The 21,774-nt window shown below is 30.8% G+C and overlaps 1 protein-coding gene across 4 annotated transcripts; it reads right to left on the bottom strand.

The window, feature by feature from the left end:
- Positions 1-497: 497 nt before the first annotated feature.
- LOC143042168 (uncharacterized) lies at positions 498-21,167 on the bottom strand. Of its 4 annotated transcripts, none has more exons than XM_076214435.1 (8): positions 21,008-21,167; positions 18,977-19,242; positions 17,277-17,318; positions 15,757-15,831; positions 9,377-9,592; positions 5,293-5,337; positions 3,740-3,780; positions 498-3,028 (listed from the first exon to the last, which is right to left on the bottom strand). In XM_076214435.1, exons 1-8 carry the CDS (start codon positions 21,061-21,063, stop codon positions 2,957-2,959), a joined length of 813 nt encoding a protein of 270 aa, XP_076070550.1. In that variant the 5' UTR covers positions 21,064-21,167; the 3' UTR covers positions 498-2,956. The 4 variants fall into 4 exon arrangements, with proteins under 4 accessions (XP_076070550.1, XP_076070551.1, XP_076070553.1 ...); XM_076214436.1 differs by having other exon boundaries at positions 5,293-5,331; XM_076214438.1 differs by lacking the exon at positions 5,293-5,337.
- Positions 21,168-21,774: the final 607 nt, after the last annotated feature.

The following is a 21,774-nucleotide window of genomic DNA, read 5'->3' as shown; positions in this document are numbered from 1 at the left end:
TTGTTCACTGATCCATGAAATGAGGTTGAGGTCAAGTGAAAACTGTCTGACAGACATGAAGACCTTGCAAGGTATGCACATATCAAATATAGTTATCCTATTACTTATAATAAGAGAGAATTCAACATTACAAAAAATTTAAACTTTTTTTCCAAGTGGTCACTGAACCATGAAAATGAGGTCAAGGACATTGGACATGTGACAGACGGAAACTTCGTAACATGAAGCATCTATATACAAAGTATGAAGCATCCAGGTCTTCCACCTTCTAAAATATAAAGCTTTTAAGAAGTAAGCTAATGCCGCCGCCGGATCACTATCCCTATGTCGAGCTTTCTGCAAAAAAAGTTGCAGACTCGACAAAAATTATAGAGATCCATTAACTTAAACAAAAGTTATTGTCCCGAAACTGAATGCATCTTCGGTTGACAACGCAATGATACCAATATATGACGCCAAAAATTTGTTTGCGGTCGTATAAAAATAAAACTGCAAAATCACTTTGGTAAAGTTTTTTTTATTATGTTTTTGTATTGTTAGATGTTAACATAATTTTGGTGTAAAAAGAGATTTGAAACATAAAGCTGGTCCTCAAAAAATCATATCAAATGTCAAAAAAACATGTGAAGCAACAATAACCATACACTACAAACATATAATGGTTCAGTCTCAGAATTTGGCAAATTTTCAATTGTTACTTGCAGAATTTGATAATTTTCCAAACAACATAATTAACTAATAATAGAAAAAAATAATCTGCTTTAAGCAATCTAGTTCATATCTATGCTTTATAGTCTAATCATTCAAATTTAATAAATACAATTTTCTTCAGAAGCACTTGTGAATCACAACATTTATAAACCAAGCATTCCATTTATGAATTAACTTAAAAATATATTTGTATCTTATTGCTTTAAATAACGTCGCTATTGTGTTTTACTAATACAATTGTACTGTTGTGTTCAATTCAATTATTTTTTAAAACACAAATAGTAAAAAAGTATTTAGATATATATATTTAGTACAATTACATGGCTCTCATTGGTGGGTTAGATAATCAAATATGTATCTTCAAATCAATTTCTGAAATCAGCTTAATGAGATCAAAATTGCTGTAACTTTTGTCATTACTCTTATATATATATATCATATTATCAGTCATTTAAGCGACACAAAAAACTGAGATGAAAAACTAAAATAAATGAATAAACAGATCCATTCAAAATTATATTGTTTCTTCAAAGGAAACCTTTCTTGCCCTGAGCAGATATATGTCAAGAACATTTGGCTAAGTACATAATGGCAAGGACCCTATGAAGGTTCAAAATATAGTCTACAAACACATTACTAAGTGTGACAAGATGTATCTAAATGCTGAAATTTAACAATATATATTTATTGCACCTCATCTTGCAGCAAGCTGGGATATTGCTATCATAATTATATATTCATAATTCATCATTTCAGAATATATACAAAACTATGGAAACTTTGCTTAATGCATAGAGCCCAAAACGTTTGAATTGACCAAAAATTAGCAATTATTTTGCATTGGTAAAAGTTTATCTTTTTGTTTAGAATTTCCCAAAACAATGGTCATAAAGCCATTAAGTCAATGTTATACCATTAGGATGGATAAGAAAAGAAACTGTTGAGAGTTCATAATCTTCTGAAATGGCAAATCAAATGCCAGCTTGACATTTAAAAATACAAACACTCATGAATAAACTTTTGGTCATGTAAAGATTTACACATTTATATAGGAAAAGCAAACATTTACCTTAGAAGGTTACCTGTACAAATTTATCATATATTATGAATTGAACACTAGGTTAAATTCTGACAAAGTATTTGATAAGCAAATGCTATTCTTTATACATCAATGTAAATAAACAATTTGATTTATAATTCTACCTCAGCTGTACTTTGAACGACCTTCAAAAAAACATAAGAATTAAAATTTGAGATTCTGACCAAAGCACAAAAATTTTAAAGAAAAAAAATTGTAGAAACCATAGAGCATTTCATATGATAAATCACAAAAGATATATGGTTAGCCATAATTAAAATGAAAACCTTGATCCCTATGCTATTTAACAAGTCTATACACATACAGTATAAAAATAGGGTTGGTTTGACAAATAAATAAATATCACAATATATCTGCTTTAACATTTGTCTTCTGACTTCCAAATCTGAAAATAGCACTCCCAAGATGGACAGAACAACCACCATTTTTAATTCTGATAAAATTCCTTCCCCTAAAAAATAATTTACATGTTCTAGATTTTTTTTCTTTCAAATTTACATTTGATTTTTTTTCACTTTCAAGGTGTATGTGCAAGAATGTGTATTTTTACAAGTTAATGGAATGTTAACAATTTTAAAAGTGAACACAATGCATTAAAAACAGACTTTCATATAGGACAACAAATCCAATTCATTCAGACCCAAAATGTGTTAAATACCATTGTTTCTCAATAGCTAAAATTTACACTGAAAAGACTGATGCAAAAGTCATGATATATGGAATTCCTTGTGCCGGATAAAATATGTTTTTGGTATATATATATATACAGATCCCAGTTCTTTACCCACCAAAATTGATTATTTTGATGATTAATGCTTTTTTACAAAAAGAAAGGAGCTTAAGAACATTTTCATTATTTTTCTGTCAAACTTGACAGCCGAAAAATACAATTGACTTTATTAATCTGGCCAGTATTTTCCAAATGATCATATTTTACATTTCTGATGTGGAAGTCAGGTAGCTTCACATTTATACAATATAGAAACAATATAAACAACCAGTCTCAACACAAGTCTCAAACAATTACAAATAAAACGTTTCTAGTCCCTTGGTGAGCATGTCGATATACCCTTTGCATATTAAATTAAGAACAAGCAGTCATATATCATCAATGAGACTCTGTTGACGTTGACCAGTATCTTATCTTCACCATAAGCCTGTTGATTTACCACCTGGTGGGTTTATAACTCTTGAGGAATTTCTCTGTGGTGTATCATCCTGAAATTTAAGTATAAATGAACTTTTAGTAGGTACATAACATTACACATATATATATACACTCTTCAAGTACAATTATTGTTAGTTTTCTCATTTTTATTGTTCCATATTTTGTCATGTCTTAGCTATTTATAGAAAACTGAATCTGGCTGAAAGTTTTCTTGTTTGTATTGTTTTATATTAGTTATTCTTGCTTTCATAGCTTGCTATGAGTTATGAGTTTGGCTTACTGTTGAAGGCTGTTCTCTGACCTATAGTTGCTAGGCATTTACATAATTTGGTATCTGCTGGAAAGTTGGCAATCATACCACTTGTGTTTTTTTCACTAATAATCATATCACATTAAAATAGTATTATCAAGCATACTATTGAAGCCTGTGTAACAGCCTATAGTTGCTTAAATTCACATCATCAAGAAACTAGGAGATAAACATTTCATTGGCAATCATACCCCTTCTCCTTATCTTTACATTTTTTGCAATATTAATGTAGAAAAGTTCAATTAAAGGATGGTTCAGTTGTGATGAGAATCTGATTTATTTTCTGGTCTTACAATACCATGTTCTGTTACATAATGAAATGGTTGTGTGAAGATATTTAACACTTAGCCATCAATGCATTATTTTTCTTGTAATATTTGTTCAACTAAACATTTTTAAGGTTTAACCATTTGCAAACAGTTGAACAAACTGGTTTCTATAGATATTTTACCTTTGCACCGATAAGTTCTCCGGTTATTGGGTTGTAAGTTCCTGAAATGAAAAAAAAAAAATATTTAGCCTAACATACCAAACAAATATATCAAATATGCCAGTGTTGAAAAATCAGGCAACACTCAATGAACTCCTAAAATTCTAGACCCATATCAATATATTTACACTTCAAAATGTGTCTTATCATTCAGATTTTGAAAAAAAGGAAACTTGCCCAAAATGAAAAATACAATTTTTGAAGTATTTACTCAAATCAGTAATTTGAGGTTGAATATGCTGAGCTCACACTGTTTGCTGAAATATAAATATCATCTGTTTTCACTGATGTATGTTAAAACATATATAATATACTTTATTTACATTTTGGAATTAACAACTTTACTTACCTGTAGGCTGTTCCTTTAATGAAAAAATACATATTTAAATGGAAATGGAAAAAAACAACATTTGTATATTAACATGTATTCTAAATTCTTTATCTAATGTTTACAACCTGCAAACTAAATTTTTGATAATTATTTTATACTACAAGAAAGTTATTTGCAGTGAAATTTGCTGTACAACCATCGTCCATGCTGCTCACTACATTTCTTCAAAAAATTCAATTATGTGGTTCATTTCAACATTTGCCATCAACTCAACTTAAAATGTGATAAAAACGATCCAAGTCAGATTTTCATTTCAACAAATTTTGAAGCCTTGTTACCATGTTTACATTGTACCACTATACAATTATTACGCATTAAGAACTCTATATCTCCAAAATTAGTGGATTAAGACCACATTACCATGAACATTGTGCAATTACACAATAAAAATATTCTGTAAACCAAGTTTTTCCATCAAAATAAATTAAGTACCTCATAATAAAATAATATATATATGTCATAATATTTGTGCAAACTTCACTGAGTTTTAAGGTGTTCAAAAATAAAAATAAATTTCACATTTAAAAAGTTTAAGAGTAACTAACCATGGCAAAACTTGTCCAGGTATTTTCAATTTTATTGTTTAACATCAACTTTTCAACTATAAATTTCATAAGAAAAGTCCAGGCATACTTATATTTGGTAAGATTATAGCTATTTAATATCAAGCTTCTCTTTAAAATATTTCATTGTTTTTCTGCTGAGAGAGATGTTTCTATGCCGGAAATAAATGTGAATTCAGCATTTTTTTTTTTGAAAATAGTGCATATCTTAATGTCATTAGATCAAAAAAAAAAAATTGTATTCATATTAATTTTCTTGAAATTATGTCATGAGATAATTTGTTATAAGCTCTTGTGCATACACTTTATTTCCTTTGGTCCAAACTTTTCTAATTGCCTTGTTAATTTCACTGACTTCTTTTCTTTCATAAATAACCAGCATAAATTCACAACAACAGTGCAAGTTTTGAAAATTGATCTAAGCATACTTGAGCTAGTGTGACACATTTGAAAATTGCATAAATCTAAAGAAAAACTCAAGTAGCTTTTGAATAACAAACAAAAAACAAAAAAATTTGCAGAAAAACTGGCAAGATATGCTTTGGGCATATAAAAAATACCTGTATTTTTTTGTTCAAGTCCTGCAACTCGGGAATGACAATTACCTATAAACAAATCAAAATTAAAAGGGAGATGTTTTGGAATAATTTTAATATTACATAAAAACTTCATTACAGGGGCTCGCGAGTCTAAATCGATTTTTTTATTTAATATAGGATTTCGCTATAATTTTTCATAAATGAACTTTATCTTATACTTAATAGAAAAATGAAATAAAAAAATGGGGTCACCGTTCATTTACGCTCACAATCTACCTTCGAAAGAAGCATACATTTTTGTTAATGTCCTTTTTTTCTGTTGAACTAATAGGAGAAATAGCGGTAATATCGAAATAAAAAAAGAACCAAATTACAGAAATCGCTTAAATTTTACAATTATTTAGTTTATGTACAGCTTATTTGAAAACAATAATAAAAAATATAGGTCACTGATGATTTAAAAAAGATATTTCAATTTTAATGCCAAAAAATGGCATTTTTGCACCAAAGGGAGATAATTTGGAGCTTCTTCAATGATATCTACATTTTAAAAGTCACCTGGGGCCAACACGAATTGATTTTTTGGAATAATTTTTGTACCATATGACAAAGTAACAACTACTACAGGTTATAAATAAAATTTGTAATGAAAAATAAATGTTTCATTTTTTTTCTGAAAATCTTATACCCGCGAGCCTCCTTAAATTGGTTAAAGCATGCTCTTGTTTTAATTTTATGTGTGAACCAACATTATACCATAATATGCAGTCAATAAATATCATATAATTTATTTATTTATTCATTTTAAAGAGAGCCTGCCATACAAAGACTGCAATATATATATATATATATAGATAGAAAACTTAACTTCATAATTTGTAAATTTTGAACTATTTATACCTACAATGTTTGTTTCAAAAAATTCAAATTAAAAAAATTATCAAAATCAAAAATGTGCATGTCTCTATTAAAAACATTATGTAAAATTTTGTGCAGATCTGAAAGAGAAAACTTATTTTGTATGTTTAACGAGATGATTTACATCACTATTCTTAATATTGTAAAAACAAAAGGACTTAAAATAGAAAACCAAAAATTATTTATTGAATAAAAAGCAAACTTTAGACATCATGAAACATCTTCACAAAACAAAGAATCTTAAGAGTTGTCAAGATAAAAGTAAGCTTGTCATCATAGAACAAAGCTTTGTGTAAAAATTCTATTATATTCCTTCATGTTTTGAGTAATTGCAAGAGGTGGTTAAATGAAAGGACAGAAAATGGTACATGGTTAACATTGAAGGGCATGTTAACTTAGATTGAACGGTATAACATACAGAGCATTGTCACACAATACTTAATAGAAGTAGATAAATCATTACAGTATTTCATATAAACAAATTCATTTTAGGGAATCTGTCTTAGTACAAGAGAGCATATCTCTGCCATGTCTGCCAGATTCCCTTATTTATCTATTCTAAATGTTAGTAATGAATATATACCTTCATTATACATGCAAAATAACTAAACAATCATTACATTTAAGATCTAGTAACAGAAAATGCTGTTATTTTCAGATTTCTATAAAAAAAAAAAAAAAAATGCATAAACTTAATTCGGGATATAAAAATTTGATTTTTTTTTTAAACTTATCTAAAAGTATTACTGAATGGAAATCCAATAAAAAGTTTAACATTTGAATTAAATGTGTACTCTTAAGATCTATTATTTTGACCTCTTTATTGATTGTTTATTTTCTTTAAAAATCATTTAAATGCATACCAATAATCATAAACATCTGAAATAACACCCAAGTATGTGTACATTGCCTTAAATAAATAGTGTGAATGCTAATATCTATTGCATGCTAGTGAATATTGAATATTTAATGATAGTACCAAAGTTGGTAAAACAATAAATGCTATTCAGTTTTGAATATTTACTGATAGTACCAAATTTGGTAAAACAACACACAAGTCACAGCAAGATCATGCAAAGGAATTCACACACTACATATGTACAAGTCACAGCAAGATTTTGTGAAAGAGGTCACAGACTACATTTGTAAAAGTCACAGCAAGATTTTAAGAAGAAGGTCACACACTACATTTGTCATGTAAATACAGATTGGATGAAAGGAGAAGGTAAGATAATGCCAATTTATTAAGCCTGGAAATTCTTTTGGACAATTGATTTTAAAAATCAAAAGGAATTATAAAACGATCAAAACAATTTCCTTTAATTTTCAGAAGACAACAAATACTAGTGTTTGTGTCTTTAGTGTATCTTTGGGGTTCAAACTTCTGACATTTATTGAAAATTTTAGATTTTAAGAAAAGAAAGATCTTTTAACATGAATTTAAATACAGAAGGGTCAGAACAAAATTGATATTTGCTACAAGAATCGCAAGATATCTTATCTAAATTTGTAAATAATAATATTATTTTTAGTCAGAACTAGGCTAAGGCTTGTAACACATTTTACATAAAACTCAAAAGTATCAATGCCCTTTAAGGACATTCCATACAATTTTTATCAAACAGTGATTCTTTTAAAAAAATTTGCATACAAGCCATTTTTTACAATGTAAAGTCACATATGCAATAAAAAAATATATACCTTCATGTGCTACTTTAAGATTTAAGTTTGTCAGGTATTATATTTAAGCATCAATGAATTGTAAAAACCTTTTTGAGGTTGCATACAAACTTTAAACGAGGGACTGAGATGTAAGGGAACTTCTTTATTTGGTTGTTCTCTGACAATATATGTAGCCTCAATAACCCCTCTTACATGTGGACAAATGAGTATATGAATTAAGGGCATACGATACAGTTTTGATCCCGTATTTACAAGTTTGTGAAAATTTGCATATAGGCTATTTTAAACCTGATTTATTTAACCTGATTAAATCAAATATGTTATAAAAAATATACCTTCATGTGCTACTTTTTGAGTTAAATGAGGTAGAAATTTTGTATATTTGCTCAAAATTTGGATTTGTTGGCCCTATTTTCCTTTTCGAAAGAAAGACATTACTTTTATGTTTTAAAAGATAAACACAAATTGTTTTTTGTTAAATAATTTGTAATTTCTGAATTTTATAAGTATTCTAACAATTTATGCATTTTTGTTCTGAATTAACTCATATTTATCAAATGGTCATGAATTGAGAAAAAAACGTAATTTTTTTGCTGTATATTTATCAAAATTCAAAAAATTGCACTATTTACAGTTTTATAAAATTTGGCCCACATAATCTCCCTGCAAAATGAAAAAAAATGTCGGTTTAAAAAATGGGGGTCCATGCACTCGTTTTCAAATTAAATCAGTTTGAATGATAAAAATCAGTCGAAAAATGCATCTTTTCCCGATATGTCAGTTTGACGTCGCAAAAATAACATTTTACGTTAGCAACATCATTACCTCCCCTGTAACTGTATCGTATGCCCTTAAGGTTTTCATCATATAAAATATACTGATTTTCCTCCTTATTAAAAATATAAGCAAAAGCCAATTGGTATATTAACTGAATTTTAAAGATATATTTTGACCACACAAATGGTGCCCAGTCTTTATTGATAAAATTCTGCAGGATCCAAACCCCAGTAACTGACATATTTACTTGCCCTCTACCACATCCAACAAGAGGTACAATCAAAACAACATTTAACAAGGTGAAGTCAGTTTTAAAGAAGAAATATTGATAATAAGGTTAAGTGTGTTCTAAAACTCAGAGCTCTACAAGAAATCCCATCCACAAGAAAAATAATATAATTTTAAGAGAGAATTTGAACCCATTACCATCAGGCAAATCTGAAATGTAATTTAATATAACTTTCTTTTTTTCTTGTCTAGCTGTTCTTTAAGGTTCTTCTTTTTTGCTTGAACAAAAACAGGTCAAATTTGAACCAATTGCAGACTTTCTACATATTGAATTGGCATTGTTGCTGGAACAAACGTGACATTTTTCAAGGATTTTTCTCAAAATTTTGAATCCATTGTAGAGCAGAGAAAATTTCTAACGTGATACTAGCGTCAAAACTACATAAAACAGAATATGGATTTGTCAAACAAACAAACAAAAAGAAAAACAAAATCACACCTTCGTCTTTTGAATTACTCAAGGTTCTTTTGCCAGGTTTAAGGGGCGTGGCTTGCTGATAACTGTTTTCATCCTCATTTGAATGGTTTGTGATGACATTATAACTCGAGACTTGATTGACATTATTTTGTCCACGTCTTTTCGCTGTAGCTTGTTGGTTTTGTTGTTCTTCTTCGCCAGTATAGGATTCATTTGTTATTGGGTTGTAGCTTGAAACTAAATCATAAACATTTACAAAGTCAACAACAAGAAACTGTCAATCACAGTGTTATTCAACATTTTTCAATACAATCAGTGAGACCAATATAATCAGTGATTTTATATCTGAATAAAAAAATTTCCCTCATTATAGATTTTGTATTCATGAATAATCATTCAACTATTTCAAATAACAATGTTTCTGAAACAGTTTTCCAAATTTTCATTTAGTTTGTTGAACCTTTTGTTTTCTTCAGTTTAAGGGATTTTCAAAAGACCTCACCCCCTCCCCTACTTTCAATTCTAACTAGAACACACCCGCGAAATCGCGGGCATATACAGCTTGTAAACTGTTGTAGGATGATTTTTTGTAAAAGATATTTTGACTGGAGAATTTCATAAAAGGTATCAAAAAGCCCTCCGTTATGTGTTTCCTTTCTGTTAAATTCGATTATTTTTTTGTGTTTTTGGCCTTATGCCACAATTATTCTTCCTCTTTGGTACAATGCATTTTTTGATAAAAGTCAAATTAAATTAAAAATTTGCACCGCTTCAATCATGAAACAAATGAAACTGCTTACATACCATTATTATTAGATAATAAAATGTGCTTGTAGAACAATCCATCAGTGCTTTTCCATTTGAAAGCCCTATTAACATGCCAATGGTAGGATTTGAATCTCGTATAAATGACTAACGCTCATTTGAGGGGTGGTCTGAGGGGCCCTGATTCTGAAATCCCGGGCTTAAAAACATGAAATCCCGAGATGCGTATTTTAACGAAATTCATATCCCGACATCCCGAAATAAACAAAAAATATTCCCGCATCCCGTAAAAATCAGTTCCGAAATCCCGAGCTTAAAAGCACCAGATCCCGACGTTCCTAATAAGTCTTGCCTCCCGCTAATCTCTACCCTACTTTCATTTTGATCAAATCACTACTTTCACTTTCAACAATAAATTTGTATGCCCAATTCCTCCGTTCGTTTGTAAGTCCGTCCTTCTGTCCGGCTTCAGGTTAAAGTTTTTACTTTCAACAATAAATTTTCATGCCCCATTTATGGGAATTACATTTTCTAGTTTGTTCTTCCGTCCGTCTGTCCCGCTTCAGGTTAAAGTTTTTGTCGAGGTAGTTTTTGATGAAGTTGAAGTTCAATCAAATCGAAACTTAGTAAATATGTTCTCTATGATATGATCTTTCTAATTTTAATGCCAAATTAGATTTTACCCCATTTCACGGTCAAAACATAGCAAATGATAGTGCCGATCGGATGTGGCATCTGTAAACTATGGACACATTCTTGTTTTTCATAGGGCCTGTGTCGTTAAATCTTAAACAAAACATGATAATTTAGGCTATGTCTGTGTCGTTATTTACGTGACGATAAGTGAATGAAAAAATGATTGTGTTTATTTTCACACCGGCTGGTTCGTTGCTTACACTTGGGACAACATATAACGATTCAGTCAATGTGAAAATGGCTTGCATGAATCTTAAATAAAACATGATAATATAGGCTATGCATGTGTCGTTATTTACGTGACGATAAGTGAATTACACAAATGATTTGTTTATTTTCACACGGCCTGGATTGTTGTTTACACTTGGGACAATATTCTTATAAAACGATTCAGTCAATGAATCTTAAATAAAACATGATAATATAGGGTATGTAAGGGAGCTACCATTTGATTTTTATGGGGGGGGGGGGGGGGGGGGGTGGTGGCTAGGATGAAATTTGAAAAAAATAGGCAGGACAGGAGGTTTGAGATAATTTAGGTAAAAAAAGTCAGGATAAACTAAAAAAAAAAAAAAGGCAGGACCGAACAGAGTGAAAAATAAAAAGGCAGGACAGAGATTACAGCTAAAAAAAAATGCAGGACAAAATTTTTCATCCTAGCACCCCCCCCCCATAAAAATCAAATGGTAGCTCCCTATAGTCGCCGTCAGCTGAAATTCGTAGCAGTTATCGGTAAAAATAATCTAAACTATCAATCGCGTTCACTCGAGATATAGTTTTTCACATTCCATTTATAAATCGCAAAAAGAACCAGGTGCTCCGCAGGGCGCAGCTTTATACGACCGCAGAGGTCGAACCCTGAACAGTTGGGGCAAGTATGGACAAAACATTCAAGCATGATACAGCTCTGAATTTGGATTGTGATCAAATTTTTGACATTACATGGTTTTTTTTTACACAAAACAAATGCCAAGATTTTACAAATCAATTAAAGATTTCTTCTTCAAACTTTTTAAATCTAAAATTAAATAGTTGACACAGCATAGGTTTCTGACACAGAATGAATGTGGTCTAATGAACTTAAAAGGTTTTTTTTGCCTTTGAGCAAATCACTATGCTGTTGAATATTAATCCTCTCAAAAAAATGTTTGAAGAAATTTTCTTTTTATTTATGAAATCTGAAATGAGAAAAATTTAACCCCCCCCCCCTTTTTTTCACATCCCCGTTTCCCTTTTTCAAAACTGATATCAATTCAAATTTCTAATGGAGTTTGCAACAATAACTACTCATTTAAATACATCATAAAATATTAAGATGTAAAAAAACTGCTTGTTATCACTGAATGGTAAAGATTATTTAAATTTATCAGTTGGTAGTAAAAAGTGTATATACATTGTATATTGTATATAACAAAGATTTAAGTTGATTCTGGACAAAGAAAGATAACTCCAATTAAAAAAAATTCTTGCTATTGCACAAATAGGATATTTCTTGCTTACTATTCTGGACAAAGAAAGATAACTCTAATTAAAAAAAAATTTGCTATTTCACAATACTGTGCAATTGAAAAGACTTGCTATTGCACAATACTTAATATAATAATTTTAGATCCTGATTTGGACCAACTTGAAAACTGGGCCCATAATCAAAAATCTAAGTACATGTTTAGATTCAGCATATCAAAGAGGCCCAAGAATTCAATTTTTGTTAAAATCAAACTTAGTTTAATTTTGGACCCTTTGGACTTTAATGTAGAATTTGAAATTTGAAAACAGGACCAAAAATGAAGAATCTACATACACAGTTAGATTTGGCATATCAAAGAACCCCAAGGATTCAATTTTTGATGAAATCAAACAAAGTTTAATTTTGGACCCTTTGGACCTTAATGTAGACCAATTTGAAAACTGGACCAAAAAAACTTCAATAATCAAGAATCTAAGTACATTTTTAGATTCAACATATTAAAGAACCCAACCGATTCAATTCAATTTTGATGAAATCAAACAAAGTTTAATTTTGGACCCTTTGGGCCCCTTTTTCCTAAACTGTTGGGACCAAAACTCCCAAAATCAATACCAACCTTCCTTTTATGGTCATAAGCCTTGTGTTTAAATTTCATAGATTTGTATTTACTTATACTAACATTATAGTGCGAAAACCAAGAAAAATGCTTATTTGGGTCCCTTTTTGGCCCCTAATTCCTAATCTGTTGGGTCCTAAACTCCCAAAATAAATACCAACCTTCCTTTTGTGGTCATAAACATTGTGTTTAAATTTCATAGATTTCCATTTACTTAACCTAAGGTTATTGTGCAAAAACCAAGAAAAATGCTTATTTGGGCCCTTTATTGGCCCCTTATTCCTAAACTATTGAAACCAAAACTCCCAAAATCAATCCCAATCTTTCTTTTGTGGTCATAAACCTTGTGTCAAAATTTCATAGATTTCTATTAACTTAAACTAAAGTTATGGTGCGAAAACCAAGAAAATGCTTATTTGGGCCCTTTTTGGCCCCTTATTCTTAAAATGTTGGGACCAAAACTCCCAAAATCAATACCAACCTTCCTTTTATGGTCATAAACCTTGTGTTAAAATTTCATAGATTTCTATTCACTTTTACTAAAGTTAGAGTGCGAAAACTAAAAGTATTCGGACGCCGGACGACGACGACGACGACGACGACGACGACGACGACGACGACGACGACGACGCAGACGCCAACGTGATAGCAATATACGACGAAAATTTTTTCAAAATTTGCGGTCGTATAAAAACCACTACTGACCTACCTTTTAAGTGATCGCACTGTAATAATCCTGACCTTCACTTTTTCATAGACGATTTTGAATGGTGGAATCAGCCATTGTTTTTACCGGAAGTGTTTCCGTGGAGTTCAATTTCATAAAATTTGCATAAAGCGCGGGAAACCTTATCACATCAATGAAAGGAACATTTCAGGAAACTACGTACAGTGACGAATGTCATATGTAAACAAATGATCCTCATAGAAACGAAGATGGCGGAATTACAATGGAAAATATTCTGGAAAATGTGAAGGTCAGGATTATTACATTGTGATCACTTAAAAGGTAGGTCAGGAGTGGTTTTTCTTTTTGCGATTTATGAATGGAATGTGAAAAACTATATCTCGAGTGAACGCGATTGATAGTTTAGATTATTTTTACCGATAACCGCTACGAATTTCAACTGACGGCGACTATAATGTCAATTTACAAAACTTCTGGGAAAATAAACGGAAGAGGAAGTTGTCTATGAATAAAAGCCGGTGTGATGACGGACACATATCCGGACTTCTTTTTTTCCGTTTTTCTCCCAAAAAACCCGAAACTGAATTATCATAAGAATGGATGACAAATGCGACTATGCATGGTACCTATTGGACATACAGTTACAATGATCAATTTATTGTGGAAGGAGGAGAAGCGACACCCAAAATGAGGTCTTCTCGTTTAATAGTATAGATTGTCCATCCTTTTCAAATAACACCTGTCCATTATCAGAAACAGATAAATTAGAATTTAACTACACCTAGTTTCAATCAATATTATGGAATATCCTCATTAAAAGTCCAAATTATTTATTATGCAAAAGCTATTCTTATCCTTTTCTATGTTAGTATTTCTTCAGCAATAGCTACTTTTCAACATTGTAGTTTAGAATACTTTATAATGAAAGGTATCACCTTTGTGTCAAGGGTTTAAATTTGGTCATTGATATTGGTATTGATTTATACCAGGCAATTTCAAAACAGTTTTGAATAATTCATCCTACTGATTGCTGTAATTAACCCAATAAAAGGCTTTGCTTCCTATAAATAAATTACTCATCTTACTAGAGTATGATTGCTGGACTAGACCTGTGATACTTTTTTGTATGATGAAATATTTTCTTTTTTGTTACTTTTTGAAGTTATTACAATTACTTTCGAGGGGGCCTCGAGTCAGTAAGCCACAAGAATAAGCAGGCTAGCTTTATTACATAAATGGAGAATGCGTTAATGGGACACAGTTGTTCGCTTGCATATCATTTTATAAAGGGACAGAACTAAGAAACTATAAAAGTGATGCCACCCAAATTAGAACTTGTCCCGTAACATGGTAATAAGCATTTCATAAAAGTTTCATAACATTTAATTGATGTTATCTAAAGTAAGAGAACGTAAATCAATTTTGGGACATATATACAGGCAAACAGAGAAGGGTGGCACTTTATGCTCCTTCCCCTAGCAACCAGGACACAAAATTTTCCTTCCAAAGTACAAGTAAAATATTATACATTAAAATGGAAAAACTTGCAACATTAAAACAGTGAAATGCAAGTTGGAATGATGACCACTAGATTTTAGGTAGACATGGCAAATTTTAAGTTTTTTTTATTTATTTTTATTTTTTACTTGACTTGGCTTTTAAAACAATTCAGACCTCATTTCACGCTGGAAAAGAGTAAAATTTTAAGAATAAAAAAAGTGTAAACCAAGGCCATAAAAAAAGAATAGGTTTGTTTGCCCAAACCCTACCTACCCAGAAAAAAGCTGCCTACTCAAATTCTTTTATTGTCCTGATTTGAAGAAGTTTTTTTTTAATCAGATAGGTATATAAAGATAGATAGAATAATAAGCACCCGATGCTTTAATTTCTTTTTTTGAAAAAAAAAAGAAAATGCCTACCATCCTACCCACTGTCTCAACCTTGGGTAGGGTTTGGGCAAACCAAAATATTTTTAATTGTGGCCCAACACATTATTCTAGGATTCTTTTTTCACAGTTTGCCCATATAATAGTTACAATTGTGTTTAAATGAATTGCCTGCCATAAATAAATGCTTTTCAACCATTTTGTCAACATGGAAACATAATAACCTATCCTCAACGTTTAGTCCCTACAAGCTTTTTCTTTGGGTGTGTCATAAATAAATACCTTGCTGAATATTCCTTCTCTGAGGGGTCATCTGAGCTGCATATACAGATCTATCATAAGCAGGAAATTCTTCACCTGTAGCAAGTTAATGGAGATCATGCTTAACATTACATTTACACCAGAAACCATTCATCTATTAACCAAGTGGCCTATTCAGTTTACTAATAAATTGTTAAAAGATTTTCAAAATTTTATTATCTGGTTGAACTAGATCTGTCTCAAGTGTAGCTGCTTGTATAATGAGGTAACTGAACCAATATTTCATCTTAGTTAGATACACAACTATTAATATTTTTTCTTTCTCTCTCCCCCATAAAATTGAACAAGAATTGACCATTTTCAACAATAGGTAAATAATTGAATGGTTTCTGCAGTATTACCGTTTCACCCATGCTGCATGTTCAAGACTAATTTTAGTAATTAATATGGTTGCAACTGAAAACTATGCTACTACATGTAGCCATGACATTATTTTGTATTAATCATGCATTAATCCATCATGCTGGCATGCAGTTAGAATTGCTAAAATTTAACTTAAAGAAACAATTCTTAAAAGCAGACAATGACGGCAATGATTTTCAAGCAAAATTTGCATGATCGATTAAAATGATTATATTTATCAGCATTTAGTGCATAAAAGAATGCTTTGTTTTTAATCAGTATTTAATTGAATTGTCAGGAAGAAACTGACGTAATGAAGATCTAAGTTAGTCAAAATAGCTATAATCAAATAGGTTACCTGCATTCAATCTAATAAATAAATTGAAGTCTAATGGTTGTGATAAGCTCATCATGCAAGAATTTTAACATATATCAAAGTATATCATTACTACTTCATATCATAGCCTCTAAAATAAATCTGATCATTCATAGCCTCTAAAATAAAGCTTCTGATCATTCATAGCCTCTTTATGAGAATGAAAATACTCTCTGATCATTGGTTTATAAATAGTATTTGTTTCTGTAACCAATCACCTAGTGTTTGAGTTTAAATAAATTACCACAGGTTTCACATCTATTTCAAATACATGTACCTTAAATTCAAAAGAAAAGGCCATTTCAAAATTGATAAAATGAAACAAAGCGAGAGTTATAATCATGATAATGACAATCACCAATTAAAAAATATCCATTAATTTCGTGCAATGATTCCCCTGAATTTTCTGGTCATTTGATCATTATGTTGTTATGTTTTTCTTAATGAATGGGAAGCTGAACAAATTCTCTTATTCTACATTTATCAAAGTAAAATTTTAATATTTACGGTATAAAAAAAAGACAAATTTAAAATCTCCTGGATTTGTAAATGTCGCGGAAAAGAATTTTTTTTTTATACATGCCCTGAATTATGGATATATTACAATTCTTCAATTCGTTTTAATTCTGGGACTGAATTAGAAACAATTGAGTGATACTAATACCAGGTCGTGTAAGAAAAAATTGAAACCCACAAGTAGCCCCACTGAATTCTCAAATCTGCTTAAAAACCATCATACAATTCAAATCACACATTTTCTTACTTTTAGTCTTTGTTTCATGGTGTTTATTAGTGTAGTTGTACTCTGCAATGAGAACCAAATGTTAGTACAAAAAATGATAGAATAAATCTGATATAAAGTTATATTTCAGTCTTGGAATGGTCTTGAAACATCATGTTACATATGGTACACTCCCATACCAGCTCGACTTCCTTTTATTTTAACAAATCCTGAAAATTTGTTTGCTAGACATGTTATGCAATGTTTAAAGGATAAATTTAACAACAATGACTACAGCCATCTCCCTGCATGGAAGTTTATATATTACACATTCACCATTGTCAATGTGTTGACCTTCTAACAAGATGGATGTTATTTTTTCAATTCAGACTAACATGGGATTTTCAATGGTATATTCTGGTAGAAAAACACTCAGATTTATTCACTAACTGTTGCAAAATAAATATTACTTAACAGTCTTAACAATGAGTTGAAACAAGTGCATTGAACAGTAGTGAGAACATGTTATGTTTTTCATGCAAATAGCTAAAATCATTATTTTTTAAGGCCAAACAAAGATATATGTGTGGTTCCAGTCACCCTACCGTCCCTACTTTTTCGGCTTAAAAATAGCCTACCCTAAAGATTTTATTGTCATTTTTCATTAAGCACTGTTAAAGTCAAAATGTTGCTCCCATAGACTCAATGTAAAAAAAAAACATAAAATAAAAAAAATCCCTACCTACCTACCCTAACTTTTTTTCAGATGCAACTGGAACCACACATACCTTTTTATTTGGCCTAAGTCATTGTCATCAGGACATTGGAAATGTGATAACACAGGCTTTTTTCTATGACCCAGGAGGCATGAATCACACATTCAAATGTAGTCTACAATGCTGTATGAAATCAACAAAAATCTTGTGATTGGACATGGAGTCCATTCCAAGAACTTATATATTCAAATCAAGAAAGACCATGATGCAAGATGTTTCATTTTCCAAAACTGTACAGTTCACAAAACAAGCACACAGATATTTAATATCAAGAGTCTTCATTCAAGATCTGTTGTCAGGTTTTATTTCAAACACGACATGAAAAACATCTTATTACCCTTAGGGCTGTCCCAGAATTAAGCACATAAAGAGGGGCAGGGGGAGGCATGCACTTTTTTAAGACCCTGACTTCCCATTAAATAGAATATTTAATTATAACCATAACAAAATATTAAGAAAATGAAAACACCTATATCTAATTAATTACAGTGACTCCCATCCCTACACCTTATTAATTTTCCTTCATATTTGTTGTATATATTTGATGTTGACAATGACAGCCTATCTTTAGATTTACTAAAAGAAATATTTTTGCTGTTGATAAAACTGTTGCTGGCATTTTGAGAACCTGTGAAACAGCAAAAATATTGATATTAAAGTACGAAACATATTCATACAAAATACAGTGTGAGCTCAACATCAAACAAGACATCATTTATTTACATATAATGAATAATACATAATTTTCTAATAAACAAATTGTTTGTATGTGCAAGTTTTTAAATTTGAAGTCATTCATAAATTTTGACTGGTTTTATAATCCACCATAATTGCCCCATCAATTTCTTTATGTGTCTTCATATATAAATGACTTCTAAATGCTGTAGTTGGAAAATTCAAATTTTAAAAAGTAATTGAACAAAAAATTTCAAAAAAATAGTAAACATATCTGATATTATGCTTTACCCTCTTTATCTCTTTTCTTCAAATCAGATGCATTTGCCGAAGGTGCACCTCCAAAAATTGTTGACTGACTTGATGGCTGTGCTTTCCTGTTGATATGTTTGACTCCAGACCCATCTTCTGAGTTGTCCATTGGCCCACCAAATATATTGGAACCTGCAGCAGCTTTTGCAGAATTCTGCTTTTGTTCTTCTGCAGCAGATTTGGTGTGTCCTACGGAACCAGATCCAAAAATATCACTGGAACCACCACCTGGAGGTCTCAGAACTCTGGAATGTACAAAATAATATTATTATAACAACTCCATTAACATTTATAGAACACCATTCAAGATAATCAGAATTTATATGGAGAAATATTGTAAGTGTTTACATTATCTAATAAAGTAATTTTATATAAAAAAAGTATTCTAGACTTTTATAGTAATTTAAAACAATACACATATTTTTTTGTTATTACTATGTCAACATGGTGTTTGCAAGTGCTATATGGTTAACATAAAATTGAGAATGGAAATAGGTAGTGTGTAAAAAAGACAGCGACCCGCCTATAACAGAAAACTGCATTTTAGTACTTATTTCATTTTAACAACAAGAACTATGAGGCTGGACAAGGTTTTTTCTAAATTTATCTGTGTACCTGTTATGTTTGGGAAGAAGTCAAGGTCGGATGAATAAGAAATAAATATAAAAGAAGAATATGTGTATGTGAAACAGATTTTCAGCAAGTAAATTTACAATAAATCTATTATTTTTTTCAATTTATAAATGACATAAGTTTTGAATGGTGAATATATTCGAAAGCAATGCCAACAAATTGTAACATAATCCGTGTTAGGTATTATTATACATTTATTTCCCCGAGGCCAAGCGGAATGAATGTTTTATTCCACTGCCTGAACTTTGTATGTTATCTGAACTTCAAATATTAGTTTGCATAGCGGTTTTTATTACTAAACTCGTCATACATGCTGATAAACACTATGGATGAAAATTAATAATTTAATTAATCTTTTTGTTTTAACGTCCGAAATAAATTTGAACACGATAATGATATTTGCTAAAGCTATTTAGAAAATAAGAAGTTCAAGATGTTATGTACATCAATCGCGTGTAACGTTGCATGATTTAGTCCCTGCATTTCAAAGGAAAATATAAGACTCAGAGGTGAATACGAAGTTTTGTTCGTCGTCATGTGTGAAAGTTCTAACCAATCAAATGATTTTGCTATCAATTATAATAGAATGAGTTCCATTGGCATCAAATTGTATCCGACAATTGCAGGTTTCTAGAAGTACATGTGTTCTCTAGTCAATGACTCCTGAAGGGTTTTGACTTTGTTTACATGTTGCAGTCTTCACCCTTTACCACCAGATTCTACAGCATTGGCTCGTAAAATTGCTTTTGGGCTTGTAAAATTCTTCTCTACAAGGCAACAGAATCCAACTAAATTTTCATAAGTAAATAAGTAAGGAAACTTTATTTTGATTCATATAACAACATAAGCTCTAATAAGCTTTTCGTCGAATAAAAAATTGAGGTTCTGGCTCCAGTGGTGGATCTTGAAGGCTGATGTTGGTGGCAAGTGTGTGTCTGCAAAAGTACATATATAGACACAAAGACCCAAGTTGTTTCAAATTCGTTTTTGATTCAGCCACTGATTTGCCAGACATGTAAACTCAATGTTACTGTTATCCCAAGATTTAAAGAAATCCCAAGTGTCTGAATATTTGTTTTGAGAACATTGGTCATTGTAATTTGTGATAATTTTGCTCAGACATGATTTGCTCAGCCTCAGACCATTTTAAAGCTTGATGCTAATTTGTCTTAAAAAAGATCATTAGAGTGATCTCGAAACCTCTGTCAACTTGTTTTATTTAAATTTAAAACTCATACAGACCAAATACAACGTGAATTACAAATTCACAAGTTTGTTTAAAAAAGGGGGGTAAATATTTTTTGCCGGTCGAGTACATCGTGACCTGAATCTTTGCTCGATCATGAACAAAGAGTTTTAACTATCGAGCAATCACACCTTGAACTACTCTTTTGTCCATCTCCAACACCTGTGTAACAGTCTGTGGTCGTCATTTTGAATTTTATGGTAAACGGTGGTTGCTGGCTATTTTCAAGACTTTTCCTGTGCCGACGGATGTGAAGAGTTGCGCGATTCGAAATCACGCATACCAATGATGTCATCCAGGTAACCGTAGGAATGACCTAAAAATAAAGGTCAAATACGAAAAATAGTGCGTTTTAATGGCTTGTTATTATTTAATACTTTTCCTCAGTTTTTATGTGGATGCTTTACAGAATTCAAATTTCTGACACTTCAAAAAATGATCATAAAATGAGCTTCTGTCACATTCAGACGGACTATTTTTATATGAAAAAAAATATTTGCTAGACTGAAGAACTTTGAGCAGACACGAATTTGTAAATTGCTGCTGTGAATTATTTCAATTTGGGTGCATTTTTCTTTAAATTTACTTTTTAAATCTTCATCTAAATGCTATTTTTTTGTGTTTGCATGTCTAAGCATGACTATTTCAGTAGGCGTGACCTCGTATTTGTCGCTGATCAATTGACCAATCAGAATCTATATTTGCGCCTATTATTTTCGCGGGAATCAAATGATCAAAACAATGACACGAGGGTTTGTTTACATTTAAAATGTGGTTGTAGAAATCTTCCATTTAATGATTTCCAGACCGCATCGTAATGTGATTCCGTAGCATGAATTGATTTTTCTTTGAAGACAGTTATTTAGTTGAATATACTATTAAAAAAACCAAGAACTAT

Source organism: Mytilus galloprovincialis, chromosome 8 (assembly GCF_965363235.1).
Source record: "Mytilus galloprovincialis chromosome 8, xbMytGall1.hap1.1, whole genome shotgun sequence".
Taxonomy (NCBI): domain Eukaryota; kingdom Metazoa; phylum Mollusca; class Bivalvia; order Mytilida; family Mytilidae; genus Mytilus; species Mytilus galloprovincialis.
The sequence above is the reverse complement of the archived record's forward strand: the minus strand, read 5'-3'. Positions and strand labels throughout refer to the sequence as shown.

What these genes read in the sequence shown, in the direction of transcription:
- LOC143042168 (XM_076214435.1), bottom strand. Translation starts at nt 21,063, where the DNA reads ATGACGACCACAGACTGTTACACAGGTGTTGGAGATGGACAAAAGAGT. An exon ending in GAAGAAAAGAGATAAAGAGG is followed by an intron (nt 17,319 to 18,976) that starts GTAAAGCATAAT and finishes TTCTCATTGCAG; the next exon opens with AGTACAACTACACTAATAAA. An exon ending in CCATGAAACAAAGACTAAAA is followed by an intron (nt 15,832 to 17,276) that starts GTAAGAAAATGT and finishes AACTTGCTACAG; the next exon opens with GTGAAGAATTTCCTGCTTAT.